The 27,135-nt window shown below is 40.0% G+C and overlaps 1 protein-coding gene across 4 annotated transcripts in view; it reads right to left on the reverse strand.

Annotated features, from left to right (window-relative positions):
• Window positions 1-27,135, reverse strand: part of INPP5K (inositol polyphosphate-5-phosphatase K) — a 1,033,350-nt gene that overhangs the window by 510,430 nt on the left and 495,785 nt on the right. For 3 of the 4 annotated variants that reach the window (XM_044054345.1, XM_044054347.1, XM_044054346.1), the window contains exons 8-9: window positions 18,647-18,756; window positions 16,661-16,687 (exon numbers count right to left, since the gene is read on the reverse strand). In XM_044054345.1, the coding sequence (XP_043910280.1) occupies window positions 16,661-16,687; window positions 18,647-18,756 (137 nt within the window). The remainder of the gene's footprint in view (window positions 1-16,660; window positions 16,688-18,646; window positions 18,757-27,135) is intronic. The other variant, XM_044054348.1, reaches the window with a different exon arrangement.

Raw genomic sequence — 27,135 nt, forward strand, 5'->3', positions numbered from 1 at the left:
AACATCCATGGGGAGGGGCTGAAGCCTTACCCAGGAGTAATGTTGTAGTACTGATCTAGAAGCTGCAGCTTTGGATGAAGCTTCCACAGCATCATAACTGCACTTAATAGAGTGCCTGGTCACTTGGCATGCTGTGGAGAGGAGTGAATTTCATTGTGCTCTGATAGGGGAGTCCTGAACCTCAGACAGGGGGTAGAGGCTTTAGAAATGCTATCTAGAACATACCTTGCCATGTGTGCTTGGCAGTTCAAGGCCCTAATGGCCAGAGTAGAGGAGGTATATACCTTTTTTCCTGCCCTGTCCATAAATTTACTCTCTTTATCAGTAGGGTAAAGAGCAGTAGAAGGTAGCAGCCTAGATGTTTTACCTGTAGAAACAGCTATAACAGCTGGGTCTGTTGGGGGGGGGGAGTTCCTGAAAAGAAACTGTGTGTCTTGGTGACCCTATAAAATCGATCCGGTTGTTTGGCTGCTGGGGGTTGAGTCAGGAGACTGTGAAGCAGCTAGGAAGGCATCCTGAAAAGCAGGTAGTAAGGGAAGTACGGCTGAGGGAGAGGGTTGCTCCATTTGTAAAATGTCAAAATACCTATTCTTGGAGTCTGAAACCTCAGAGGCCTGCCACTTAAAATGTTCCCTCATGAGGGAGATAGTATCCCCAAATGTGAATTCTTTTCCTGGGGATTCAGGAGAAATAGAGTCCTCCTCCTCACGTGTAATGAATTCCTTGGGGGATTCAATTTGTGTTTCATAGGAGAAGGACTCCTTGGAAGAGGAGTAGTCTTCCCCAGACACATGGAGGGGTGGTTGAGGCACGAGCGTACAGGGAGTTTGTTGTGTTTGTAAGGCCTGAAAGCCCTTAAACAGACTTTGAGAAAAAGATTCCCAACCAGGCATCGGTGGAGGCTGAGTGCTTGTTTTTTTGCTTCCTTTTCAAGAGAGTTGTAGGAGCAGCCAGAAGGGAAGTGGACATCGGCCTAGCATGACTTGGAGGAGCACGGGCTTCTGAAAATACAAGCCGTGGTTCCCCTCGGCCATGGCTGAATTACCTTGGCGGACGTACCTTTGTTTTCACGCACCCTGGCTTCCATTAAGGTTCCCGGGCCTACTTTAGTAACCGTCTGAATGGACTCCGGGTCTTCCGTCGCCTCTAGAGCCTGCTCAGACGCCTGAGGCACAGCCTGGGATTCCGGCCTAACTTTTTTCGCCTTCTTCCTAGGCAGCTCGTCGGATAGGCCTACTCCTCCCTCCATGCCCAACACCAAGCGCCTGAGTCTTTGGTTCTCTAGATATAGTTTCAAAGCCGCTAATCGGCTACTGAGAGTCTTAGGGACGAACGACTTACAGATTGGACAGGATGTATGGTCGTGGGCCTCCCCTACACAAAAAAACACACTTATCGTGTGTCCTTGTAAGGAATATGTCTCCCATGAGCACACTTCCCTTTCCTAGCTGACATGCAAGTCTAAACAGTAAGCAAATTAAGCAAGAAAACCCCACAGGGCACTTACCTATAATGGTCAAAAAGCGGTCATCTGGTCTTTAAAGATCAGGAATTTGGTCGTGTGAAGAAATGTGATGCAGAAGTGAAACTGGCAAATGGGAGTCCGATGATTACTGCTGCAGAAAAATTCTGATGGGGGTACATTCTGATGGGACGTCAGTTTATAGCCCTGGTAAGAGACATCGCACGTACCCTTCAGAGACAAAGATTTTGGTAAACTGGCCAGTGGCACTGCAAGCAGCAATTCCCTACTGTTATGAATACTGCAACATGAGAATACAAGGACAACTGTTTCTATAGCAACCATAGTGTAATGCTCAAAGTTTGACTGACCTCATCTCCCACCATATCTACTCCCACACATTTTGCTCCATTCTAAATCATAACTTCTTTCCCATCAAAGTGCATCAGTTTCACAATTGCTGATTTTAAGATTTCATCAAGACATTTCTTATCCAATATAAACATGTGGACAAAATCATCACCCCAACTACTTCTCTAGGACCCATTAAAGTGAGAACCTTACCCACCATCTGTCCAACATATACCAAGTCTCAGTATCTCTCATTTACTGTTCAACGTATGGGCTCAAGGAACAGAATGGCTATCCTGAAACAATATGCCAATTATTCTGAAGATCAAGCCTAAATTAAAGTGCCAGCATTAGAGGTAAATGTGCAAAGCTTTCTCCAGGCAACCATTGTGGCTGGTATCAGGTACTCGGTAAATACCCCTGGAGAAACTATGAAGTCAGGAGGTAAAACTACAGACTGAAAGTACTGTTTTTTCACCCTGAATCTATGACCGCTCCTATGAACGTTGAAACTTGAGATGTGACAAACATCATCTTTCAGACCCAGTACTACTGTGCATGTTTAAGTTTATAAGTTTAAAGTTTGCAGTGTTCTTGTTTAGACCATCTAGGAACAAAAGACTACTTCTCAGTATATTCAAGCTTATGTTGGCTAACCCAGTGATCAATATTTTTTGAACACAGGTAGGCATTTTATAGCACTGATATTTACAAGAAGCTTACTCTAAAATCTGGAAATATGTTAGTTATGAATTTCGCATGCTTGTAGTATTAAGGTTGACCTTAAATTTTGTGAAATCATGCCATGACATTCTGGAACTAATAAGTAATTGATTTGTTGTTTTTGAAACAAAAGGGGAAAACATTACTGAAGAGTCAATTATCCTAAATTTCTGCCTCTCCAAATATCTGTTGAGAAGGCAGACATTCACACCAGCTCTCCAGGGTCCACCATCTTTTCTCTGAAAATACAAATAATAGTTATTAAAACCCATCTGACTAAGATAACAGAAGCCCCCCAAACACTCCCATCTAACATTATTATGTACAAAATGCTCATATCTGTTAGCAATGATTTGGATGCCAAATAACTTACCCAGAAACAGGTTCCAGTAGGAATTTTAACTTAATTCTTTTAAACCACAGACCATGGAAATTTCAAGACTGTTGTCCCAAATATACTGAAACAGAATTATACCCCTCCAATAAATAAATAAATAAATAAAATGGATGGTAGCTAATAGGGACCTTCTGAACAAAGTTAACAAAAAAGCCATTAAGATGAATTTATCTTTCTCAGAGGAAGAAAAAGCAACAGACTGGGAACTGTTCTGAGGTCTAGACTACACACCATCCCCTTCACAACCTTCCCCTCTAGTACAGAGTCTAGATTTTAGAAAACGGTCCTTAAAGAAAGAGAACACTGGTATGCCTGTCCTGAAAATTCAAACTTCTTGTCTCTCATGTAAAAGAAGGAAAAAGTAGAAGTCTATGAAAACAAAAATATTCTCCATAATGTTATTTATATCTTTCAACTTGCTCATTAATGTAGCTGCCTACAGACCAAACAAGACAACATAAGAAACTTGAAGAGTTACAGTCTTAGAATGCTTTCTGGGTAAGGAATTAATGGAGAAGAAAGCAACATCATACACAAATGTATACATATACTGGCGAAGACTAGCAGAGATGCCTACATTTTCCATAACCTTGGAATATACAAAATCTATGACACCTCTGTGAAGTAAGGAAGTCAAAGTTTTTTTTATCTGCCTGGTAAAGGAAATGAAAAGTAAGTTTAAAAACTCTGATTGCCACTACACTGATGCAATTTCTTAGCAAAAGTGCCACATCACAAGAAAATGTTATCAGCATGATTGGAAATATCCAGACTTTTCCTAATCTTCATCTGCTTCAGAGTAAATCTTATTACATCAGAGAAGAAGGGCTTGAACCATTTTGTATATTACACAGACCTGATAAAATTAATTCTTACGTATATCTGTTGTAGTTCTGAAAACTGTAATTGATTCACAGAACTGCAGAACCACATGTAAATGTGAGGGAAAGTATACAAAGCCGGAAGCTGTAGTACCACTGATTATTTCCTCTACTCCAAGACAAAGTCATTTAAGGGGTAGCAGTAACAATGTCGGGGAAAGAGCCCCTTGCAGCAGCAGCAAGTTTTGGAAGTCTCTCTTTCTCTTTTAAAACTAGCAGTTCATTTTTGGATTTTCAGAAATTGCACTTTTGGATCAAGCATATTGTGATAAGGAACCATTTCTTTATATCCTTAAATCCTTTGAGATAAACCTCAGGCTGCTCAAATATCATATCCCAACAGCTTCCACGTTTTTGAAATGCAATGAAGGATCAGCCAGAAAACTAACACCACATCCAGCTCGGCTTCAAAGACATATCGCACTCTCCTCTTCTTTCTTCCTTTCTTTCTCTGGACATTGCCAAAATATCCTGTACAAAATGTTTACACATTATTCCAATAAATTAGAAGAAAAAGACAACAGTGCACAGAGTTACATCATCATTCTCACCATCAAAAGAAAGATCAGACCACTAATAATCAATGTCTTTAACAAATACGGAGGAATGACCGTGCTTAAAACTAGCTTTACGTCTTATGGAACATGCCTGCGACACTCCCGATATCACCGAGCGTCTTTTCCTACAAAAGTTCAGTATATTTTCTGCAATTAAATTCTGATGACGGAAGAGGTACCAGCTTCATAATTTTTACTCAGATATCACACGGTGTCTTTTCTTATGAAGGTTCAGTATATTTTCTACAATTAAATTCTTCTGAGGGAAGAGATGCCCTACTAGAAAAGGTCCCAGCTTCATTATTTTTACTCAGAAACTTTTCTGCCCTGGAACACTGAAGGCAATTAGAACACTTTCAACACATAAATGCTATTGCTTGTACTGCTGAGCTCATCCCTTACATTTAAAATCCTTCTGAGGTAATTCTTGAATTACTGAAGTAGCTACATTGTCAGAGAACTAAATTTTCTTTTGGACTGTTTTACAGTCTACCTCCACAAAAATCCACAAACCACTAAAACATACCAAACATGTTCACCTGCGGCTCACTCCCCACAGTCAAAAATAAAAATACTACAGAAAAAATAAAAGCAAACACAATTTTAAATCTGAAAAACACCAGAAAATACCCGCTTTCCATAAAGTAGCGTAAAGCAACATATTTACATAAAAATAACATCTTCAAAATGTACTCATTCTTCACATATGGAACCAATCACTTTCCAAATAACTTTCTTAAAGTAGAAGGGGCGAAGGATGACTTGAAGCAACCACTCAGCAACAAATAGATGCTGGATGCCATGATTTAAAAATACAGATACTAAAGTGAATCTTTGAATTTCCCTTCTTCACTCCCACAGGCACTGGGATTTTATATGTACATATGTGGCGAAAAGGGGTTATGGAAAAAGTGTACTCAAGATAAGTGCTTAAAGGAATGATTAGGGGAATGTGATCTTTTAATGAAGTGTTTATGATTTGTTGTTGCAACTCTTGTGAAATTTTGTTGACGATAAAGTATGAATTTAAAAAAATACACTAGGATGGGAAATAATGAGCCAGAGATAACAGATTAGTCCCATGATTAAGAAAGAGCTACTACCAGCAGAACACTTGAATTCATTAATTTTTCTAGAGGCAGTACCCTTTTCCAATTCTTAAACAGCCTCATCAAAGTGATTCTATGAGGCCTGTAGAAACACCATGGTGGGACATCTCCATGGCCTATTGCAATGCTAATGAGGCATTCTGAGGAGTGGCATATGACAGTTACCCATATGTTCTTCCCATGAAGGGATATACACAGCAGAGCAATTCATAGAACTGTTCAGCTTCATAAATTGAGCCATCCAGCTTGTTCATCCATTCCTTTTGATGGAAGAGACCACAAAGCAGTTAAAAGTTGGGGAACTCTGCAAACAGTTAGCAGCTGGCTGTGTGCGACTGTGTATATGGTGTGTGTGTGTGTGGTCATAGTACGGCATTAGGGAATATATAGTGTAGGTGTGTGCGTGTTTGCATGTGGGAGTGAATGGTGAGTATCTGTGAATGTGATCAGGTGATAGAGGTGTTTGATGTATAGTGAGTGTCTCCAAGTGTGTGGGTGGGAGTTGGGTAGAATATTCACCAGTGACTCTTTTGAAATATTACCCTAACTTAAAAATTTAACAGAACAGATTTTTCTGCAAGATGCTTTAAATAAACTGTGAGAAGTATAAAACACTACTTTCTGGCATTACTGACTGACTGTAGTCATCAGTGATGAAGGACATTATACATATAAGGAGTCAGAACCATGGACACACTGTAAAATAAGGGACAGTTGAGAGATATAGGGGTGTATATGTGTGTTTGAATGTGTGCCTGTGTGTGGGGAGTGAATTTGGGGGCTGTGCTAATGCAACACATGGGTTGCTAGAGGTGATTAAACTGCAGCAAACCGCTGATTAACGCTAACGGCAGCGCTATCCAGTTTGGAGACATGCAAATTAGCTTTTAATGAGACCTTTCCTCATTGTGGCTAATCTGTCTTTGGATCAGTTTTTCGGCAATCAAAAAACTGCCCCTTTTTTCTACAGCACTTTATGTTCACAGCTGACTTTTCCTGAATCCTAGCTGATGAATCTTCTGCAATAAATACAGAAAACTAAGACAATTTTTCACAGTTTTCGGATTTTTTTTTTAAACTGAAATGACAATATAAATTCTGTTAAAGTCAGGTTAAAAAAAATCTTAAGGTACAGCTATGTAGCGGTTGTACATATCAGGTGGCTGAATCTTGTGACAGGTGCCCACTACAGCAAATAAGGACTTTCATGCATCATGTCTGCACTAAGTATAGGCTGTGTCTCATTACTGCTCATGGGGGGAAAAAAGCTTTTTCCCACCTGGCTGCTCTGAGAAAAAGTGAATATCAAAACAGTGACATATCAGTGGATATTCAACTTTAACATTAACCCAGTCAACCTCCCACCCCCCCGCTTTCCTCTCTATTACAGAAGAGCAGTGCATGACCCAACCTTACACATACCGGCTTATGCACCACGATACAAGTAAACTCACATTGTTGCTATATGGGGCATAGATCCCAAACCACTAGTGACAGTTTGAAACCCCAAGGACAATCTAAGCTTTGTTGTACTTGTAGTACCTATACTGGATAATCCACCCTAAAAAACATTTCACTTCTTTCCCAAAACCTACCCAACAGAGGTCCTAGAAGGTGCAATGGAAAATATGCGCATCTTTTTTTTTTTATATACCAAGACGAAAGTATGTAAAGCTGTCTGATAGATGGATATTTGTAAAAGAAACAAAAATCAGAAAAAATATTAAGTGACAAAGTGTGTTTTGTATTTCTGTATTGCTCACTGCCTTGTAGCTTAAAACAGGAAAAATCAAGTAATGTACTGCACTTGTGTTACCAGGGCCAAATATTAAAAATAAAAAAGGACTAATTTTATTTGCCATTGTACTCAATGGTTCCTCTGATGTACAAGGTTGCTTTTCAACTGTGCAATTGTCTCAGATCGGTAAACTTTGGACATGTTCTACATCTGTGCATAAACAGTGTTAACCTTTGCTGTAAAGTTCACAATGCTGACTTCAGTATTAAAGTGGGAATTCAGTGCCTTTAAATTGGAAAACAGCATCTAAACGAGACAGGAATATCTTCCGAACATGCCAAATTGCAAAATGCATGGTGTAAAACAGCACAATGGGGACCTGCAGAAATGCAGTGAAAAGCAGGAAAAACCTAAAAATACACAAAACAATGGATGAGTTATAAAATAATCATTAAAGAACAAAAGCATTTATATGTTAAAAATAAAGACTTACCCATTTAAAATAGAAATAATGGTGGTAGACTCCTAAAAATAAAAACAAACAATAGCAAACACAATTAAACAGATTACAAGGGTTCATTAGTAAAGTGTAATGTGTCTACTAGAGTTAGTGAAGTACAAAAAAGAAAAACATGCAAAAACAAAGATTTACCCACCTATATGACTAAGGTCATGATACAGGCAAAAAAAAAAAGAAGAGAAACACAGCTGTCACAAGTGACATCTTCTGCTGATTGGGATGCCATCCATTGGAGAGCTATTCCGTGACTGAGGATGTTGAGCTATGCCCGCTACATACTGAACCTTTTGCCTTTTCATTGCTGCTTAGTGTAATGAGCTGCCTTGAAGCAAGAAGATGGGATGGATTTGAATAAGCCACAGACTTTGGTTTTGCCTGTTCTGGACATGGCTAAGAACCTGAAACAATGCAACTGCCAGGTGGTGGTCTCCCTAATTCATGACCAAGAACTTGAAATGCAAAGACTAAAAAAAAAAAAAATAGCTACCATAAACAGTGACATTTTCTATCTAAAGAAGGTATAAAACTTCACCTCTCATGGGCAATCACTTCCTGATGAGCCTGAAATGTTTGTTTTTTTTTAAAGGAAAAGCAAGTAACGGACAATTTAGTCTGGTGGGAATGAAATAAAGAAGAGGAAATGCATTACTTTTTTTTTGGTCTGTGGTTTATTCCCCCACCTACACTTGTATTCTATTATGATCACACCTAATACTTGCTCCCTCACTCTTCCCTGTCCTTCTCCTCCTCCACATTATTATCACTTCAGTTCATTTATTTTTCCTCATTATTTCTCTCCTTTCCCCTCTCTTCATCCTTCTAACCTACATCTCATTCCCACACTTAATCCCAAAATGCTCTCTACATCCAGTGACAATCATCCCATTAAACTACCATCATCATTCTGTCTTCCTCCCTATTTTTCCACTCTACCACCCCTTAACTGCCAGTAACCCTCATTACAGTCTCCTGATCTAACTTTATTACATTTCACTTTTCTGACTAAATACGCATTTCAACTGTAGAAAATTTACAAGTTTGTAAATTACAATTTCATGGACTGAATATCGTAATTAATTTTAATTAGATGCTATTCATTTGTTTTGTTGTCATAGCCCATTTACTGTACATATGACTTACTGCTCATTCACAAATGTAGCTTATGTTTGTATGGATACCTGAGAATGTCAACCACATCATATGTACATATTTTTATGTCTCTTGAGTCTCCCCAGATAATGAGTTTTCCCAGCAACGTTAATCTGGTGAACAAAAGTTAAATAACACAGCTCAATGGATGGGAGACTGCAAATTCACTCATGGGTGGTGCCCATATCCCTCATGGACAGAGGCAGCCAGTATTAAGTACCATAGACTCTTATCTCTGTGAACTTTGCTCACCTAACCACTGACAATTGGGGCACCTCAGGATAAATATGGCTAGGCCTGTAAGGGCTCTAGGGCCATTAACCTAGTAACAATCTTTGAAACTATCAAATAATATATAAATATGGGTTTCTGGTTAATGCCCTACTTGTGCCACATTGTTCATTAAAAAAATAAAAAATGTTTCTTAGCTAATTTAGCGTAATCTGAAATAGGGACTGTAGAAGGAAAATGTCTGGATACCCATGTCAATGCCTTAAGCAAAAGGATCCCAAGCATACAATCTAACAGCCATTACCTTATACTGATATCTGTCATACTAACTAAACTTTCAGTTTCTGACACTTGCCCTTGAGATGAACTTGACTCGATTATAGGTTCGTAGGTGTATACTAAGCTAATGATTACTAGGGCCTTTATAAACCTAGCCATGCACCCAAATGCGTTCAACAAGTTATATGTTTTAGAAGTTTATATAGGGGTGAGTGTTGGTTATGACATGACTTACTGACTGCCTCTGTCCATCAAAGGCATAAGTACCAGACCAGGGGTGAATTTCTGATTTCCCATCATGGTTCAAGTTACACTTAAACAGGGTTAGAGAAGAACTTTGTTTCACATGGATGGGTATCTATTCCAGAGACTGGAAATTTTTGAGATACATAACTGTCTCTCCAACATCTCATATTTATATTGCAAGCAAAATTTAGGTATTTAGATCCCATAGTTCAGATGCCCTTTGTTTTGCAGAGCAGGGTCCAGGTACGTCTTGTATGCCAGACACAGATCGCCTCTCAGTGTTCTGTAGAAGACCAAATATAGAGATGGGGCTTTGAGGCAATCCACATAGGACATTGTGTTTATTCCCTGTATTCTTTTTGTAAAGAATCTTTGTAGACATTCCAGTTGATGCATGCATCTGGTCATGTACAGAAGGGGGCATTATACTCTGTGATGGGTCTGTTGAGGTTGAGTACAATGCTAGAATGATGTCCCTGGACCTAGATTCTATGCCCTTAGTTAAGAAGTTGAGTTACACAGAACTTTTAACCTGTTTACACTTTTTAGGCTCCCTCATAATTTCTTTCGTCTCATCTACTATTTAACTTCCCTCTCAAAATACTTTTGACTCAAAAAAATATATACACACACACACACACACACACACACACACACACACACACACACACACACACACACACACACACACACACACACACACTTTTCTTTTTTTTTTCTTCAATGATCACATGCATGCAGCATATATGCCATTCTGTGTAATAGAATGTGCTTAAAGTGTATTTAAAAATGGCATATTTATCAGAGTTTATGGATATACATTTTGTTAAATGGCTTTTTCAGAATGCCTGGTTGGTTACTGCACTTCATTGAGTTAAGGGGGGGTTTATACTTGTGAATGGGGAAATCTAAATTCTATAAGTTAGTAAATAATTTCCAACAATTCTTGCAATGCATCTATTAACAAACACCCTTCTTTTGAAAAGGAAGAGAAGACACACAGGGAGAGGGAAAAGATGAAGCAAACACCTCCAAAATTTAATTGGTTCTACAAAAGCCTGTAAATTCCTAACCCTTTTAGGTAAAATAATCCTATTAACACAAAGCTCACAGTTGTCAAAATTCTGCTCTTCCCCAACAGCAAAATAAACACATAAATAAAAATCTTTATGGAACTCAATTGCATACTTTAGTACCTTGAAGGGATCATCATTAATAAATACCAATCCAATCTAATAAAAATAAGTAACATTCTCCAAACATGAAACCTATAACTTTCTAAAGGTACAATATAAAACAAAGCTTTGGTACTTATCACTGCTAAAGGTTGAACGACAAAGAAATGACCAACAAGCACATCAGGTGTCAACTCATTTTGGGTATCAAAAAACAATTAAGCAAAAGTACAAGGGTCAGGCTCTTTTAATTGCTGGGGTCCATCTAATGGCCAAAGTTCACAAGGATTCTCCAATGTTAAAATGATTTGGCTGAAGGATGGAGGTTTGTGCGATGGCTACTATATCCCATGTATGTTAAGACTAGAGCTTTAATGGCCTCACACAATGAAACTAAAAGCGTTCTGTTAGTCCCGTTAAATTCAGTGACGGATTCCCAATACCATGGGTGTAGCCAGAGATGCTCTTTGTACTCAAATGAGTACATATTTTTTTCTGAGCATCTTATCAGCATGACTTTTTCAGATCATATTATGTCTACAACCGTCTAAATGAATGTCTTTAACAACAGATGCAACATTGCTAATCTAAAAACAATATTTTAATGGCTGTAGGGGGGGGAACAGCTGAAAATATTACTTATATTTATTAAGCGCTTTGGGGGACAGCATTTTTGAGAGGTGTGTCCATTTTATGTGGTATATGTCCAAGGGGTGTAGCACTAAGAGCTTGTGAGTACAAAATGGAATTTGCTAGCTACATCCCTGCCTAACACTTATTCAACAAATTGACAGTTAACCACCCCTTGCACTACTGTCATGCCATTACTTCAGTTTTCTAATTTGCTTTGCAGCACAGCCTTCAGTATTGTGTGTTGTCAAAGACCCCAAAAAACTAAGACGTCATGTACCAATGCCCTCCCTTGATCAATCCTACTTGGCATTGTCACAAAAATGTAATGAAACAGGTCTATTGCGACTGACTGCCAACCCCCTCCCCCAAATGCATACAGACACACATTAGAACAGATTTTTCAGTCTGTTGGTAAACAGACATTTCATCCATTCTCTCATTCAGCAGCACTTCCATGACCTCCCAGAAAAGAAGACAGAGTGACCTAAAACAGAAGCAAATCTGTTATCATCCAGTCTTTGTGCATCTTCCCTCCTCAGTGCCTAAACAGAACTGTTCAATGTTTAGCTATCAACTCTCCTAATACCACACAGTCCTCAACTCACTTCCACTGACAGCCATACCCCACCACTGTAGCTAATTTTAAGTAGCCTTCTGTCTCTTTCTTTCTATCCCTGAAAGGGAGCACTAATCTTCTTCAAGGCTGACATCTTGGGCATTAGTGCTACCACGACTTGAAGAACCAACCCTGTAGTCTGTTACCTAGTGGTCAGTGTGCATAGAGCGAACTCGGTACACAAAATGGGTGGTGTTTTAGAATTAAATAAAAAGGGACTTAATGTGCATGCCGTGCAACTGCCAAAGCCTACAAAATGAGTAGTCAGGGTCCCAATGCTGTGCAACAGGCAAAGCCTACAATATGAGTAGTCAGGGTCCCAAATTAACTCCTCATTGTACTTGCTGTATAATAAGCACAATGAAGGGAGGAGGGGGAGTAGGTAACACAGAGGTTTACAAACATCGCTAACAGGAACTTCGCATAAAATGCATTATGGTTACTAGAGGATTAGATACAATGTACAAAATGTAGCTTGAGAAGCACAACACACACAATGCAATACAACATGCAGAGAAAGCAATTTTAAGCAAACAAACTCCATTACTAGAGGAAATGCACATAAAATACAGTGCAATAAACTAAATATGTTAAGCAAAGTGCACACAATGAAGTACAGAAATGCAGCAAGGAGTACACAGTGCATTACATGAGATCTGTGTACACAGTACAATGTATCAACAACATACAGAAAGGAAACAAACAATATAATATAGCATACTGCGCAATATAGTGCAGAAGGCAATGCACAAAGAATGTAGAGAAAAGCATAGAATGGGGTATGGTGATTAATGCACAAGGAATCCACAGCAGTACTGGAAGATGCTGCGAGTTTCACTGCACAGAGCATGATGCGTTTAGTGTGCATAGTACAGTGAGAGTCTCATGGCTCAAAACACAGCAAAATATGTTCCATAAACAGCCAACCATATGCTGTCACTGCACAAAATGTAGCATGATGAGAACCAAGTCGACAAAAAGTGTGGTTCCACTACATAGAATGGACCATGAGAGTACATCAAGATGTTTGTTGTACAAAATGCTGCATAGTGTGCTACATCTAGAGAACACAGTATGGTGTTCACTGCACAGAATGCAGTGTAACCATTCTACCTGTGCAGGCTGCAGTGCCTTACTCACTGCACAGAATGCACCACAATGGCCATTCACTGTGGAGACTGCAATATGGTACCTTGTACAAAACAAAGCATGGCAGACTTTGTGTAGATGTTTGGTGCATAGAACTCAGCAAGACTGTTCTCTCTGTAGGACACAGTGTGGAATTGAATGCACGAAGTACAGTGTGGTGGGCATTTCAGTACAGAGTGTAAGAAATGCACGATCAGTGCTCTCTGCAATTTGTACAACCAGTGCTTAGAAGGCAGCATAACAGGATCTCTGTGTGCAGGCTAAATTGTAATACCTGGTGCTCAAAATAAATTGCAACTGCTTTTCCTTTGCAGACGACAGTGTGTGATTCAATGCACAAAGTACAGTATGGTGGGTTGTCACTGTGTAGGCTTCAGTGTCAAACCTGATACACAAAATGCTGCATCACTGATTCTCTGTGTACAGTCAACAGTGTGGTAGTCTTTGCACAGAATGCACAGAATGCAACATGACAGACCATCTCTGTGCAAGCTACAGTATGAAACTGGATAAGCACACTGCAGCATGCTGAGCTCTCTAAGCGCAATCCAATGTGGTACTCAGTAAAAAAAAAAAAAAAAAAAATGTCAGTCTAGGTGCTCTGTATGCAAGCTGCAGCATAACACTTGGTGCCCAAAAAAGTATTAAGCAAAATTCTCTCTGTACATACTGCATGGCACTTGGTGCAAAGAATACGCTTCATGCTATGTTCTTTCACGACAGGCTACTTTGCAGAGCCGTGCATAGCATCTGGGCCATAAAATAAGCATCATGCTAAGTCCTCTTCCTACAGCCTAATATACAACACTACTGCATGGCACCTGGGGCACAGAATAAGCATCACACTAGGTTCTCCCTCTACAGGCTAATATACACAATGACTGCATGGCACCTGGGCACAAAATAAGCATCATGCTAGGTTCTCTATCTACAGGCTAATATACATACTATTGCATGGCACCTGGGGCACAAAATAAGCATCATGCTAGGTTCTCTCTTTCTACAGACTATTCCATTGCATGTGGAGCACAAAATAATTAACATGCTAAGTTCTGTCTCTCTTTCTACAGGCTAACACACACTCTACTGCATGGCATCTAGGGCACAAAATATGCATCATGCTAGGTTCACTCTTTCTCAGGCTACTGCATCACTCCTGTTAGGTTCTCTCTCGACAGGCTAATATACACACTACTGCATCACACCTGGAGCACAAAATAAGTAGATGCTAGGTTCCCTCTCTACAGACTAATATGCATACATGGCACCTGGGGCACAAAATATATGTCATGCTAGGTTATCTCTTTCTACAGGCTACTGCATCGCACCTGCTGCACAAAATTAGCATCTTGCTAGGTTCTCTCTCTACCGGTAATATACACACTACTGCATTGCACCTGGAGCACAAAATTTAGCATCATGCTAAGTTCTTTATTTGCAGGCTACTGCACTGTACTTGCACAAAATGCAACAAGGACGACTCTCACTGAAATGGCAACAGTATACTACTTGCACAAAATGCTAGATATTTTTTTTTGTGCAACCAACAGTTGCAGAAGATTTTATTTATTTATTTATTTTTAGTTTATATTTGTTAACCAGGAGAGTCCAACTGGATATATGTCCATTTTCAGTGGAGGCCCGGGGAGAAAAGCTCCAGAGCAGTAACATCATTAACAAGAGAAAAAGACATGTTAACCAAAAGGATCATTAAACAATACATACAGTACATAATCTTTATACTTCTTATAGAAGTATAGTAAATATAAGATAGTGAGTTAACCAAAGAGTGTATTTGCCAACATTCACAGGCTACATTAATATATACATGTTATAGAGATGTTTAACAGCAAGTATAGCAGGAAGACAGAGTAGATAACTTCATAACTCATTTCTACACATGAGAGACATGCTATGTCCTTTAGGTTTCATTACAGTGTTCAGTAATATGATTACCCCATGCGTACTTTACAAAAGCAGTAGATAAACTGTTACTCTAGTTGCTGGAAACAGAGACGTATGAGATACTATCCAGGGGTAGTACAGGTACATAATCTGTGATTCAGGAAGTGTGTTTTGAGTAGTTTTTTTGAACTGGGTGGTGGAGTTATTTATTATGTGTGCTGGAAGGGAGTTCCAGATTTTAGAGATGAAGTGGCTATAAATGGATCTACCTGCCTCATTTTTAAAGTTTGTTACCTTAAGGAGGTGTTGGGTACTTGATCTCAGGGATCTGGTAGTGGTGTAAGGCTGGAGTAGTTGCTGCAGGGCTGGTGTGTTGCCTGGATGATGTAGTACTTTGTGAGCAAGTGCTAGCTGGTTGACTTGAAGGGTCAGGGGGAGTTCTAGCCAGTTGAGTTTTTTTACGCTTTCACAATGGTGGGTTCTAGAAGGTGATCCTGTGGCAAATTTGGCTATTTTATTGAAGCAGCTATCTAGTTTGATGAGCTCAGTTTTTCGGAGATTGGTAAGCACGGACTCTTATTAGTACCAGCCTGGTACTTGTCATTCCAAATACAGCATGATGGTATCTCTTTGTGCATTATTGTATCCTGCACATGGGTGACATCCTGGAGACAGTTCTAAACAGGCACTACAAATAGATATTGCTCACAGACTGTAGTAAGTGGAGCAAAACACTCACTATGCCAGGTTTATTATATGATGTTACAATCAGCTAGAAATATTGTAAAACCAATATAGTCTGGCTCAAAGAAAACAAAGTCAGTATATATTAAGACACTTTCAAATAATGGCCAAATGTTTAAGCATGGAAAACCAAGAAATTTTCTTGTTCAAGTCCCTTGACTGTAAATTGTCACAAAATGATCTATAAATCTGCAATATACTTAATGCGTTCATTTCTCTAAACATTAAATCATTGTCATACAACTTGTATCTATTCTTAACCAATGTTTTCATATTATGTCTAATTTGGTAAAGTTATTTAAACTGTAGATTTTTTATTATTTTTGAAGACTGTAGAATTGTTCTTCTTAAAATGTTTTGTAATACTCTGGAGCTTTTCTCCCTGGGCCTCTGCTGAAAATGGGCTTCTACCCAGTCTAACTTTCCCAGCAATCAAATGTCAGTAAATAAATAAATGTAACTATTAAGCATGCAGAGCTCAGTTTTTCAAAATGATATTTCTCAGTAAAGAGGGGCATACCAGTGTTGCCTGTGATGTAAATAGGATGCATCCTGTCACACACTCTGAAAGTACCCTCACACAATAACTCTGTGTTGCAGAATGTCATGGTTTTTATACCACAAACTGTTAAAAATAGGACCTTACTGCAGCTCATTGGTTAAGAGAAAGGGGATACAAAAAACAGATAAAATTTGGGGTTATAGGATATCTGTCAAAGATTTCACAAGAAAGTTAGAATATTATTGTCATTTAATACAAACTACTGCACTCAATGTTATAGACAGTGTCCTTACTTAAAACCAAGCAATATCTTCGGAGCTCTGAAAAATGGAGGAAAAGAAGAGCAAGTAATTAAGACATACACGACAATGTATACAGTGACACCATTGTAGATTTTTTTCCATAAGCAGTTAATTTTATACAAAAGCATCTAATTCACAAGTCTGGAGCTCTGATACTGATACATTTTAAAAACAAGCAAGAAATACACACTTTCTGCATTTAGAATCTTCGCCTCCTCCAAATTAAACTACTTCCACTTCTCTTTCCTTTTTGCATCCTCAGAAAAGCACATCTGAGAAGCAGCAGAAAGCTGTCCTGGGCGAAAAGGTATGGAGGAGGTTTGAACCAAACACTGGCAGTGTCTACAGAATGGAACTGATTAGAGTTACATGAAATGGACATCCAGGAGATGCAAGTCTTCATCAATCACCTCCTTATTCTGACATTAAATGAGTCACTTAATCTAAACACTTCTTTTCCTGCCATTTATATGCATGTTGGAGGAAGCTTTCTGAAAACAGGATTATGTGACCACCAGGCATCACTAAACTGCAAGAATGCTTACTGACAGGATCAAAAAACTATTTCTTACTTTAAAACAGAAAAGTAACAGAAAGTAAACAACACCAAGAGCAAACAGGTTTATTTAGGATTACTCTGCCTCTCTGAAAGCCAAGTGTAGGGCCTGTGAAACATGCTGTCTGTCATAGCTCCAGCAATCAGTCTTGCTTAGACATCAGAGAACACATTACAACTAACAATGAAATGTTGTTTAGGAGCTATGCAAGACCTGAGTTTGAGCAAAGCTGCAAAGCAGTCAGGGTGCCCACTAAATCAAAGCAAAAGCATCCAAAATGTGACACTGCAGTAACAGTACTACAAAAAGCCAAAAAAAACAGTGACTACAGAACAAGTTACAGAGTTCTAACAGAAAGGTCAGAAAGTAATTCTATGTAGCAAGGAAAAAAAACAAGAACGGCTAAAAGAAAAATGAGTGGAAACATGAGGCACTGGGGAAAGAGAAGCAATGGATTCTGGAAAGAAAACTAGACCTGGAGCTCTGACTGAACATTATGAAAATAAAACCTGAAGTCCTAATGGAACTGGGGTAGAAAATCTGAAAGAAAAACGGGACTGGGAGAAAGACAAGACATCCAGGCTGCTAAACTTCACTTGATGTAAGTAATGAAGCAGCTCTTTGGAAAAAAGTAAACAAATTTCTCTAGAGGCTACCGACACAATTTGAAGGGTGTTAATAAAATGGTTAAGGGGTATAGTTAGAAGCATTAAGAAAATGATAAAAAAAAAGTTCTGAGACATTTTGGAAGAAAAGGGTATTGATATACAGGTTCATAGGTTGGTACTATGCTGTTGGCCCAAGGGCCTATACAAGCCTAGCCATTACAAATATGATGGCAAATTAATTCTTCGTAGAAAATGGATCAGTTTTTTGGAAAAGACAAAGCTATGACAAAAACATGGAATTAAAGAAAGAATGAAGTGCAGCAAAGCTATACAGAATACAAGCAAAGTTCTGAGGTACTAGACACTTTGTACTAAGGGGAACAGCACAGTAAGACATCAGGAAGGAAACTGAGTATGGGAGGAATGCTCTAGTGAAAAACAATGCATACTGATTTACATAAACAGTACACATATCAGCATCTACACAGTCTTAGTAAATAACCAAGAGTTTACAAAATGATGTCTGTGACTAACAAGCCTACCAATCATTGTAGCCAAATGCAGACACTTTGTTTCGAGCAATATTAAGCCATGTCTGTAGTAACAGCCTAGCCCACACACAAACACTGTTTAAATAAATTCTTTACTAGGATTTCACAGCAGGTGCAAAATGACCTATCCAAAAACAGCAACACTCAAACAAAACGCTTTAGCAATGATACACACTAATTACAACTAATGTTACATAAAGCAAAACCTGAGCTATGACGCTCGATAAGATACGGTCCCCACAGGAAAATTCTCTTACTTACCTGGTATCATACAAGTCAGAATTCAGGTCGAACTTATACGTGGGTTTAAAGTTCAGTGACCCCTCCTCAAAACCCTCAAGGAATTTTTCTTTTTTCTTAGCGATATTTAACTGGAAAGAAATGTAACCTTTAGTTAAGAAATGCATACATTACTGGAAAAAAATGTGAAGAACTGTTGAATATGTCAAACATAAACAATGTAACAAAATATAAGGCAAGAGTTATCCTACACAGACATGGACAGACAATTTCCATTTCTTTAACAATACTGAAGGGTTTAAGACAGACATTTTTCACTTACTAACAGTAAAATTTACACCAACACCAGGATTTAAAACATGTTCTTAAATATTGTATGCAAATGTTCTATAACTGCCAGTGGAATCAATGTATTCTTTCTCCAAGGGCATTTTATCATCACCTTTAAAAATATGAAAAGCTAACAAGAAAACCCTTATGGTCTTGTTTGTTAACCAAACAACCTTAACAAGTTCCATAATTTTCTAGTTCCCTTGTAAAACACATACGCAGCCAAACATCACCTAGTACCAAAGGAACTGAAGCCAGAAAGTACCTTTATTGCACACAAGATATCCAAACACACCAGGACTTTTGTGTGACTAAACAGTCAGTAGAGAGGGGTGGCCATCTCAAAAGCATATACTTTGGCAACCACTACAAGGATGGAAAATAATTACTGATACAGATCTAATGAAATTAAGAACTTTTTTTTTGTGTCTACAGAATCAGACCAGTGGACCCTCTCACCCATTCTTTCACTACCTGACGGGAGAGAAGAGTGTTAGGTATCAGGTCAGTCTGTGAATCCTGCAGACTGTCCTAGCCTTACCCCCGTTGGCAGCTTGCGAGCTCTGATACAGCTACCTTAGGAGGTGGTAGTTTTCTTCTGTGCGTGAAAAACCTCCATACTAACTGGCACACAGTTTGCAGTATAAAGCACTAGGCTCTTCATGCTGCTAGTGATACACTTGCAGGTGTCACCAATGCAGCAAGCTAAGCTGCTGCCCTTTCACCATGTTGAGCAAGCTGGGTTCAGCCACTCACTCCCATCCCCCCCATACGGTCCCTTCAGCAGCCATGCCGCTAGTCAAACACAACTTGTCTGGGGTGCAGTCAGGGCTTTATACATCTGGGCCACAGGGCCAGGTAGAATGGTAGTAAGATTCTCTTGCCCATGCCACTAACCTCCTCAACTGCTCCAGTACCATTGTGTCTAATCATCAAATCATGTATGTCTACAATGGGTCACACAACACATTAATTTCAGGTCAGCTGCTAAAACATATCAAAGCACTTCTGATGTGGAATCTGAGTACATGCCCAGTGTCCTGTTAAGTCAAGAATAAGCTCCAAACCTAAGAATCGCCCCCGTAAAGACTACTGCCAGCACTGTTCCCATCAAATTAGGGTATCGGTCTTGCTGGTCTAGTGTCACAAATCCCAAAACAGTATTCAGAGATCACTCACAGCCCTAATGGAGCACAGGCCCTACATACTCAGAAAAAGCCATTGCATAAGGATACATATACAAGAAGAAAGTGATGAAAAAAAACTCCATGATATGCACAAAGTCTGTTAAGTTCCACTGACTGAGTTCTGAATTCTTAAAAGTGCAGGAGTTGGTAGCAAAAGTGGAGAAAATGTTGGATATTTTAAAATAATAAAACCCAGCTTGTAACAAAGCACGCAGCTGTCTTAACAGCAAGATTGCTTTAGTGCCAAGGAAAACCAAAAGGAAAAAAATAAACAAATAAATCTATAGCTATGTCAATAATCTCAATGGCAACACTCAGATCTGCTCTGAGTTACAGCACAACAGCACTAAATATACAGAACCAACTGATATTGCCAACATCCTGGCAGATAGGTTCAGTGCTAACTTTAACCCCCTCTTACCCCCTAGAGGGCCCATCTCTATACCGGAAGAATGCAAAGTTCCTGTAATCATGGCTGCAGAGGTAAAAAACACACTCTCCAAAGCCAAGAACACAGCATCCATGGGACCTGACAATATCCCAGGCTGCGTTCTACACGAACTACAGAATGAACTGGCACCCTACCAAAGTACCATGTTCAGTCATAGCCTCACCTCAGGCTTTGTGCCCACTGAATGGTGCACCGCGATGGTTATCCCACTCCACAAAGGGGGAGCCACAACGGACCCCAGGAACTACCGCCCCATTAGCCTGACGAGCCTGGTCTGCAAGGCCATGGAACATATCATCATGGAACTCATAAACAAAGACATTGGTAATCTCCAAACTCTAGACCCTACCCAGTTCGGATTTGTAAAAGGCAGATCATATCTTCTAAACCTGATTGACTTCTTTGAAGCAGTCACCAAAGGCATAGATCAGGGTAAGGTGGTTCACACAGCTTATCTAGATCTCGCCAAGGCTTTCGACACCATCCCCCACTCTGGAATTATAGATAAGCTCACTAAACTAGGTATAAAATCCCTGTGTCACAAGATGGGTTGCCAACTGGCTCATGGAAAGAACCTACACTGTGAAAGTAGCAGACTCCAAATCTGACTTCAGACCAGTGACAAGTGGAGTACCACAGGGTTCAGTCCTGGGTCCTCTCCTGTTTGGTATCTACTTCTCTGAAGTACAGGCTAACAGAGAAGGTCTTTGGCTAACAAAGTTTGCAGATGACTGCAAACTTGGAGCCATAATCGAAACTCCTAACGCTGTGGACATACTACAAAAGGGCCTCACTGAGACAGATGCCTGGTGTCAAAGCCATGGCCTGAAGCTCAATGCCAAAAAGTGTATTGTCATCCCCTTTGGTAAAAACTCTGTACCCATTAACTACCACATAGCTGGTAGTCTACTTAACGCTGAAAATGTGATAAGAGACCTTGGAACACAGGTGGACAGTAGTCTCTCCTTTGATAATCACATTGTCACAGTGGTCAGGAAATCCTAATACGTGGCTCACCTCATCACAAAAGGTTTCTCATCCAGAATAACAGAGGTCATTGTTCCCCTCTACTCATCACTCATTAGACCCATTATAGAGTACAACGCCCCTTTTGGTATGTACCTCACAAGACATCTACAACAACTGGAAAGGCCACAGAAATACCTCACAAAGAGGATTACTGGCCTCAAACAGATGCCCTACGCAGACCATCTCAAGAAAACTCCAGTTTTACTCCGTCACACATCGCCTACTCAAGAGGCGATCTCTGCCTAATATACAAAGCTATGTCAAACCCAGAGCTGTTGGACATGCTCCACTTAAAGAAATCCCAATCCCTCCAAGTTACATGCTCTAGGGACCAAAACCTTGTCACCACAATAAACAGAACATGCTGGAGGGATAGATTCCTGTCCCAGAGACTTCCCATACTCTGGAACAGACTACCTATGTCAAACAGAGCTCCTCATTAGCATTCTTCAAGAAAAATCTTGATGACTGGATGGGAAATAGGAAATTCACCCCAGGGATCACTTCTGTGGCTCTGCTCGACAGTGGCACAGGAAAATAATTTTCTTGGGTGGCGAAAGCCGGGGTACATTTTTGGCTAGGCTTATATAGGCCCTAGGGCCAATAGACTAGTACCTACCAATGAACCTATAAATGCATTTTAGTTCAATAAACAACAAGATACGAAAATGTACAGACAAAAATAAATGATTTACAGCAAGTAACAAAAGGAAAGTACAACAGAAGAACTCAATCATTCATAAACAGCACTGAATACATCTGGTGCAGTACAAGTTTTAAACTGGTTTCACAGACCTTTAAGTCTGCACAGTTGATGAAGTTATGATGTTATACAGGGCACAATTGTGCATTTGTTAATATCACTGCAGATGAACTTGTCAAAACCCAGTCACTAAGGACTACTTAGTCAAAAAGTTTCTGAAGAAAGTGTTGCATATCAGCAATGAAGTATGTCATCCTCAGATTTATTAGTAGGGTGCAAGCCTCCTAAGGGGGGGTTAGGGGCTTTACCCCAACATAAAACACTGTCAAGAAGGACATTCAATCAGTCATGACCACATTCAAGAGATTCATTTGTGATTACATGAACCATACCTACAGAACTGTACCTGCAGAGCACGGCAGGTAAAGCCCGTCACTGCAGAGCTCTTCATATACACATCACTTAACATTTCAGAAACAAAATGAACACCTCTTGAATTTAACATGTCCTTTTTCAGGAAAGTGAAACACAAACATATAATGTAGTTCATAAATTACTCTAATAAAAGATAGAATGCTCTTTTGAGCGAAGTAAAAAAGATCATTCTTTTTAAATAAAGAAAAAAAAATTATACGCAGGGGCAACCCCTGCTGCGTCTCCACACCTCTGCTCATTATATCTACCAATTTTATGATCACATATCAAGATCATGGGATTCCAGTATATAAAAAGTGACGTTCTGTACATCTCTGTTCTCAGAAACTCTATTTTAATTTTTAGGCAGAAGTGCTAAACAGTAATAAATATGGGTGCTTCATATGAGTGTTTGTTGATTTTTTTTTTTTTTTGAGTTTCTGGATTTACACGGAACTGAAATTGATCTTGTTTTTTGGTAAAAAAAGACAACACTCCAAAATCATAACATTAGACAAAATGCTAAACTGAACACCATCATATTCTTTACAAGAGGGGCAATAGGTGTTGATCGTGGAAACAAAGGGTAACTTGGCTAGGCTTGTAAGAACCCTAGGACCATTAGCCTAGTAACTTCCTATGATCCTACAACTACAAGAAATTAGCTATTCGATTTAGTACAGTTCTGCTTTCCAGTATCAACCTGTCATGGGAATATTCATGCCTCAAGGAAAGATATAGAACATCAAGGCAGAGATAGCAGATAAAAACCTTCAAAACTCTGAAGGGCTGCAAATTTGCTTAAACATTTGCAGGAAATATCTAGTTTCCCCTCCCTACAATAAATTGTTGGAATAAAACCTGTAATTCTACTGGCCTCTCTTCTTAGGGAAGATGCTACAGTCATGTATCCTATTTGGATTAGCACAAGGCAAGCCTGAATTATTGGCTAAAAGGCACAGAAAACTTCCTGAATGTGGATACATACTTGTACGTGTTAAGATGGTACTGCATGTACAACCTCTGCACACCAGGAATCGGGGTCTTTAGCAAGCAGAAAAAAGTACAGTTTTGTACCTACCATAAATGTAGATGTTCGAGTGTATACACTGCTGCAGTCATTACACTTGGGTTATCCTGCCATCAGGTGGTCCCTCAGTCGGCCAGAGTTCCAAAGTCTTGGTCCGGCGTCGGTTGCTGTCGCTTCTTCCCTGACGTCAGTGCACCAGGGGTATATAAGATGCAGCCGACACCATTTTCTTCAGTTTTTCTTGCCCCAGATGTCAGGTGCCCCCAAAAAGGTAGGCAATGTAAATTGCTAATAAAACATACATAAGAAAAGCAATCAAAAACTTTCAGTTACCAGCAAATACTCCCCATAGGGAGCAAAGGGTAGAAGGCCTAGGTAAGTGCCAGCAAGGAAGAGAGGAAGGAGGGAGGGTAACCTAGACTGCAGCAGTGTATACACTCGAACATCTACATTTATGGTAGGTACAAAACTGTACTATGTTCATCGTGTTACACTGCTGCAGTCATTACACTAGGGTAGAATCCCAAAGCTGAGGTTGGGTGGCTGGTTCTATAAGGCATTAGGGGTGGCTATAAGGCCCTGCAGCACTGCCGTGGCAAAGCCAGCTCTGGATTTAGAGTAAACAGGCTGATGGTAATGCTTGGTGAAGGTATGTACAGAACTCCAAGTTGCTGCTTCCAAAATGTCCTTGGCAGGTACTCCTCTGAGGTAGGCAGTTGAAGTGGCTGTTGCCCTGGTGGAATGAGACCTAATGCTGTTAGGTACAGCTTTCCCATGTTGTGTATAGCAGAAACATATACAGTGCTCTATCCATTTTGAAATGGTCTGTTTTGAAATGGCTTTTCCCTGTGCTCCTGCAGCATATGCTACAAACAATTGCTCAGTTTTCCTGAAAGCTTTCGTTTTGTCCAAGTAGAAGCGTAACTGCCTGTGTATGTCCAAGGAATGCAGAAGTCTCTCCCCTTTATTCTGTGGATTTGGATAAAAAGTTGGCAAGTGAATAGTTTGGTTTAGAGCCACACTTGATACCACCTTTGGCATAAAAGTAGGGTTTGTTCTTAAAGACACCCTGTCTTGGTGGAAAATGATGAAAGGTTCCACTGCCATTAGTGCCTGTAATTCTGAAACTCTTCATGCTGAGGTTATTGCCAGGAGCAGCGCAGTTTTCCAAGAGACATATTTTAAGTCTGCTGAGTTCAAAAGGAGGTAAAGTTAATTTTTCCAAGACGAAGTTGAGGTCCCAAGTTGGAGTTGGTGCTCTATGGGGCGGTCTTATGTTTTTAGCCCCTCTGAGGTACTGTTTTAGCAAAGGATTAGAAAAAAATGGTGGGTCTGTGTTGTAATGAGCAGAGATGGCAGAGGCGTGGATCTTAATGGATGAAAAGGAAAGGCCTTTGTCCAGCATCTCAGTTAAATATTGTAGTATCTGAGGAATATTTGGGACAAGAGGGTCTAGGCTGTGAGCCTGGTTCAAGGCACAGAATCTCTTCCATTTATCTGAATAGGCTTTCCTGGTGCTAGGCCTTCTGGCCTCCAGAATGACATCCATAACAGCTTTGGAGAGAGGCATTGCTTGCTTGACTAAGGAATCTGCCATGCAGGCAGGTTTAAAGTCTTGAGCTGGCTGTGAAGCATCTGATTGTTTTGCTGAGTCAGAAGATGTGGGATTTGAGGCAAAATCCATGGTGGACCTTGTGCTAAGTTCTTTAAGATTGGGTACCAGTGCTGGCATGGCCAGTCTGGGGCAATCAGGATCATCTTTGGCTTTTCTTGTCTGGCTTTTAGGAGTACCTTTGAAAGGAGAGGTAGTGGTGGGAAGGCATATACTTGTAGGTTTTTCCAGCTGAATGAGAGGGCATCCACTTTCCATGCTTGTGGGTGGTAAGTCCTTGTGCAGAATTTCTGTAGCTGGCAATTCATTGGGGATGCAAACAGATCTATGTCCGGGCTCCACCATTTTTGTGTTATCATTCTGAACATTTGTGGATGTAATTTCCACTCGTGCGGATCCATGATGTTTCTGCTTAAGTCGTCTGCCAGAGTGTTTTACTCTCCTGGCAAGAATTGTGCTTGCAGATGAACTTGATAGGTTAGAGCTGTGTTCCACAAGGTCATGGCTTGTCTGCAGAGGGGATATGAATGAGTGCCCCATTGCTTGTTTATGTATCACATAACTGTGGTGTTGTCTGTCTTTAGTAGTAGTTGTCCTGGCTGCAGAAGGTCCTTGAAAGCTATAAGGGCATTTTGTACAGCTAGCATCTCTTTTTGATTGATGTGAAGATGCTTTTGTTCTGCAGGCCACTTGCCCTGAATACATTTTTCTGCCATGTGTGCTCCCCAGGCGTAATCCAAAGCATCTGTTGTCAGTGTTTGCCTGGCTGTGGGTTGAGTGAAAGGCTGTCCCTTGTTGAGGTGACAGGCTTGAGCCCACCATCGAAATTCCTGTTGAAGGCAAGGAATAAGTGGTATTACTGTTTCCAAACTGTGACAGTGTTGAGACCAAAAACTTTTTAGGTACCATTGTAGTTTCCTCATATGCAGTCTGGCGTATGGAATTAGTAGTATGCAAGATGCCATGTACCCCAAGGCCTGCAGAATTTTTCTTGCAGGGAGTTGTTTTTTGTTCCCATCAATTGGAAATATTGAGTCAGTTGTCCTTGCTTGTCTGGCATGAGATAAACCATCTAGGCCATTGTATTTAAGCTGGCACCCAGGAATATTATCTCTTGTGAGGGCACTAGTTTTGACTTCTTTTCGTTTACTGTGTACCCTAGGCAAATTAGCAATCTTTTTACAAACGCCAGATGCTGTAGAAGAATGTCTTTGCTCTCTGCTTGAATAAGGCAGTCGTCAAAGTATGGGTAAATTTGAATTCCTTTTTGTCTGCAAAATGCAATTACTGGTGCCAGGCATTTTGTAAAGATCCTGGGTGCAGTAGATAAGCCAAAGGGCAGAGCAGAGAATTGGTAATGCATTGAACCAGCTAAGAATCTGAGGTATCTTCTGCAATTTTGTCTGATAGGGACATACAGGTATGCCTCCTTGAGGTCCAAAGTTACAAGCCAAGCTTTCTTGCCCAGCATGGGAAGAAGCTGCTGTAGTGTCAACATTTTGAATTTTGGAACATCCAGATAAGTATTTAGAGAAGAAAGATCCAGAATGGGCCTCCAGGCTATGTCCTTTCTGGGAACCAGAAAGTGTCTTGAGTAAAATCCTTGTCCTTGCTCCTGTGTTGGTACCTTCTAAATAGCTCTCATGTCCATGAGTGCTGTAATTTGTCTTTGAGCCTCTGCCCATTGATTTGGTGGCAGATTTGGCATTCCTTTTAACCTTGGTAGAGTGTGAAAGTGGAACCTGTAACCTTGA

This window comes from Protopterus annectens, chromosome 13.part0, assembly GCF_019279795.1.
Source record: "Protopterus annectens isolate FY-2018-M chromosome 13.part0, PAN1.0, whole genome shotgun sequence".
In the NCBI taxonomy this organism is placed as follows: domain Eukaryota; kingdom Metazoa; phylum Chordata; order Ceratodontiformes; family Protopteridae; genus Protopterus; species Protopterus annectens.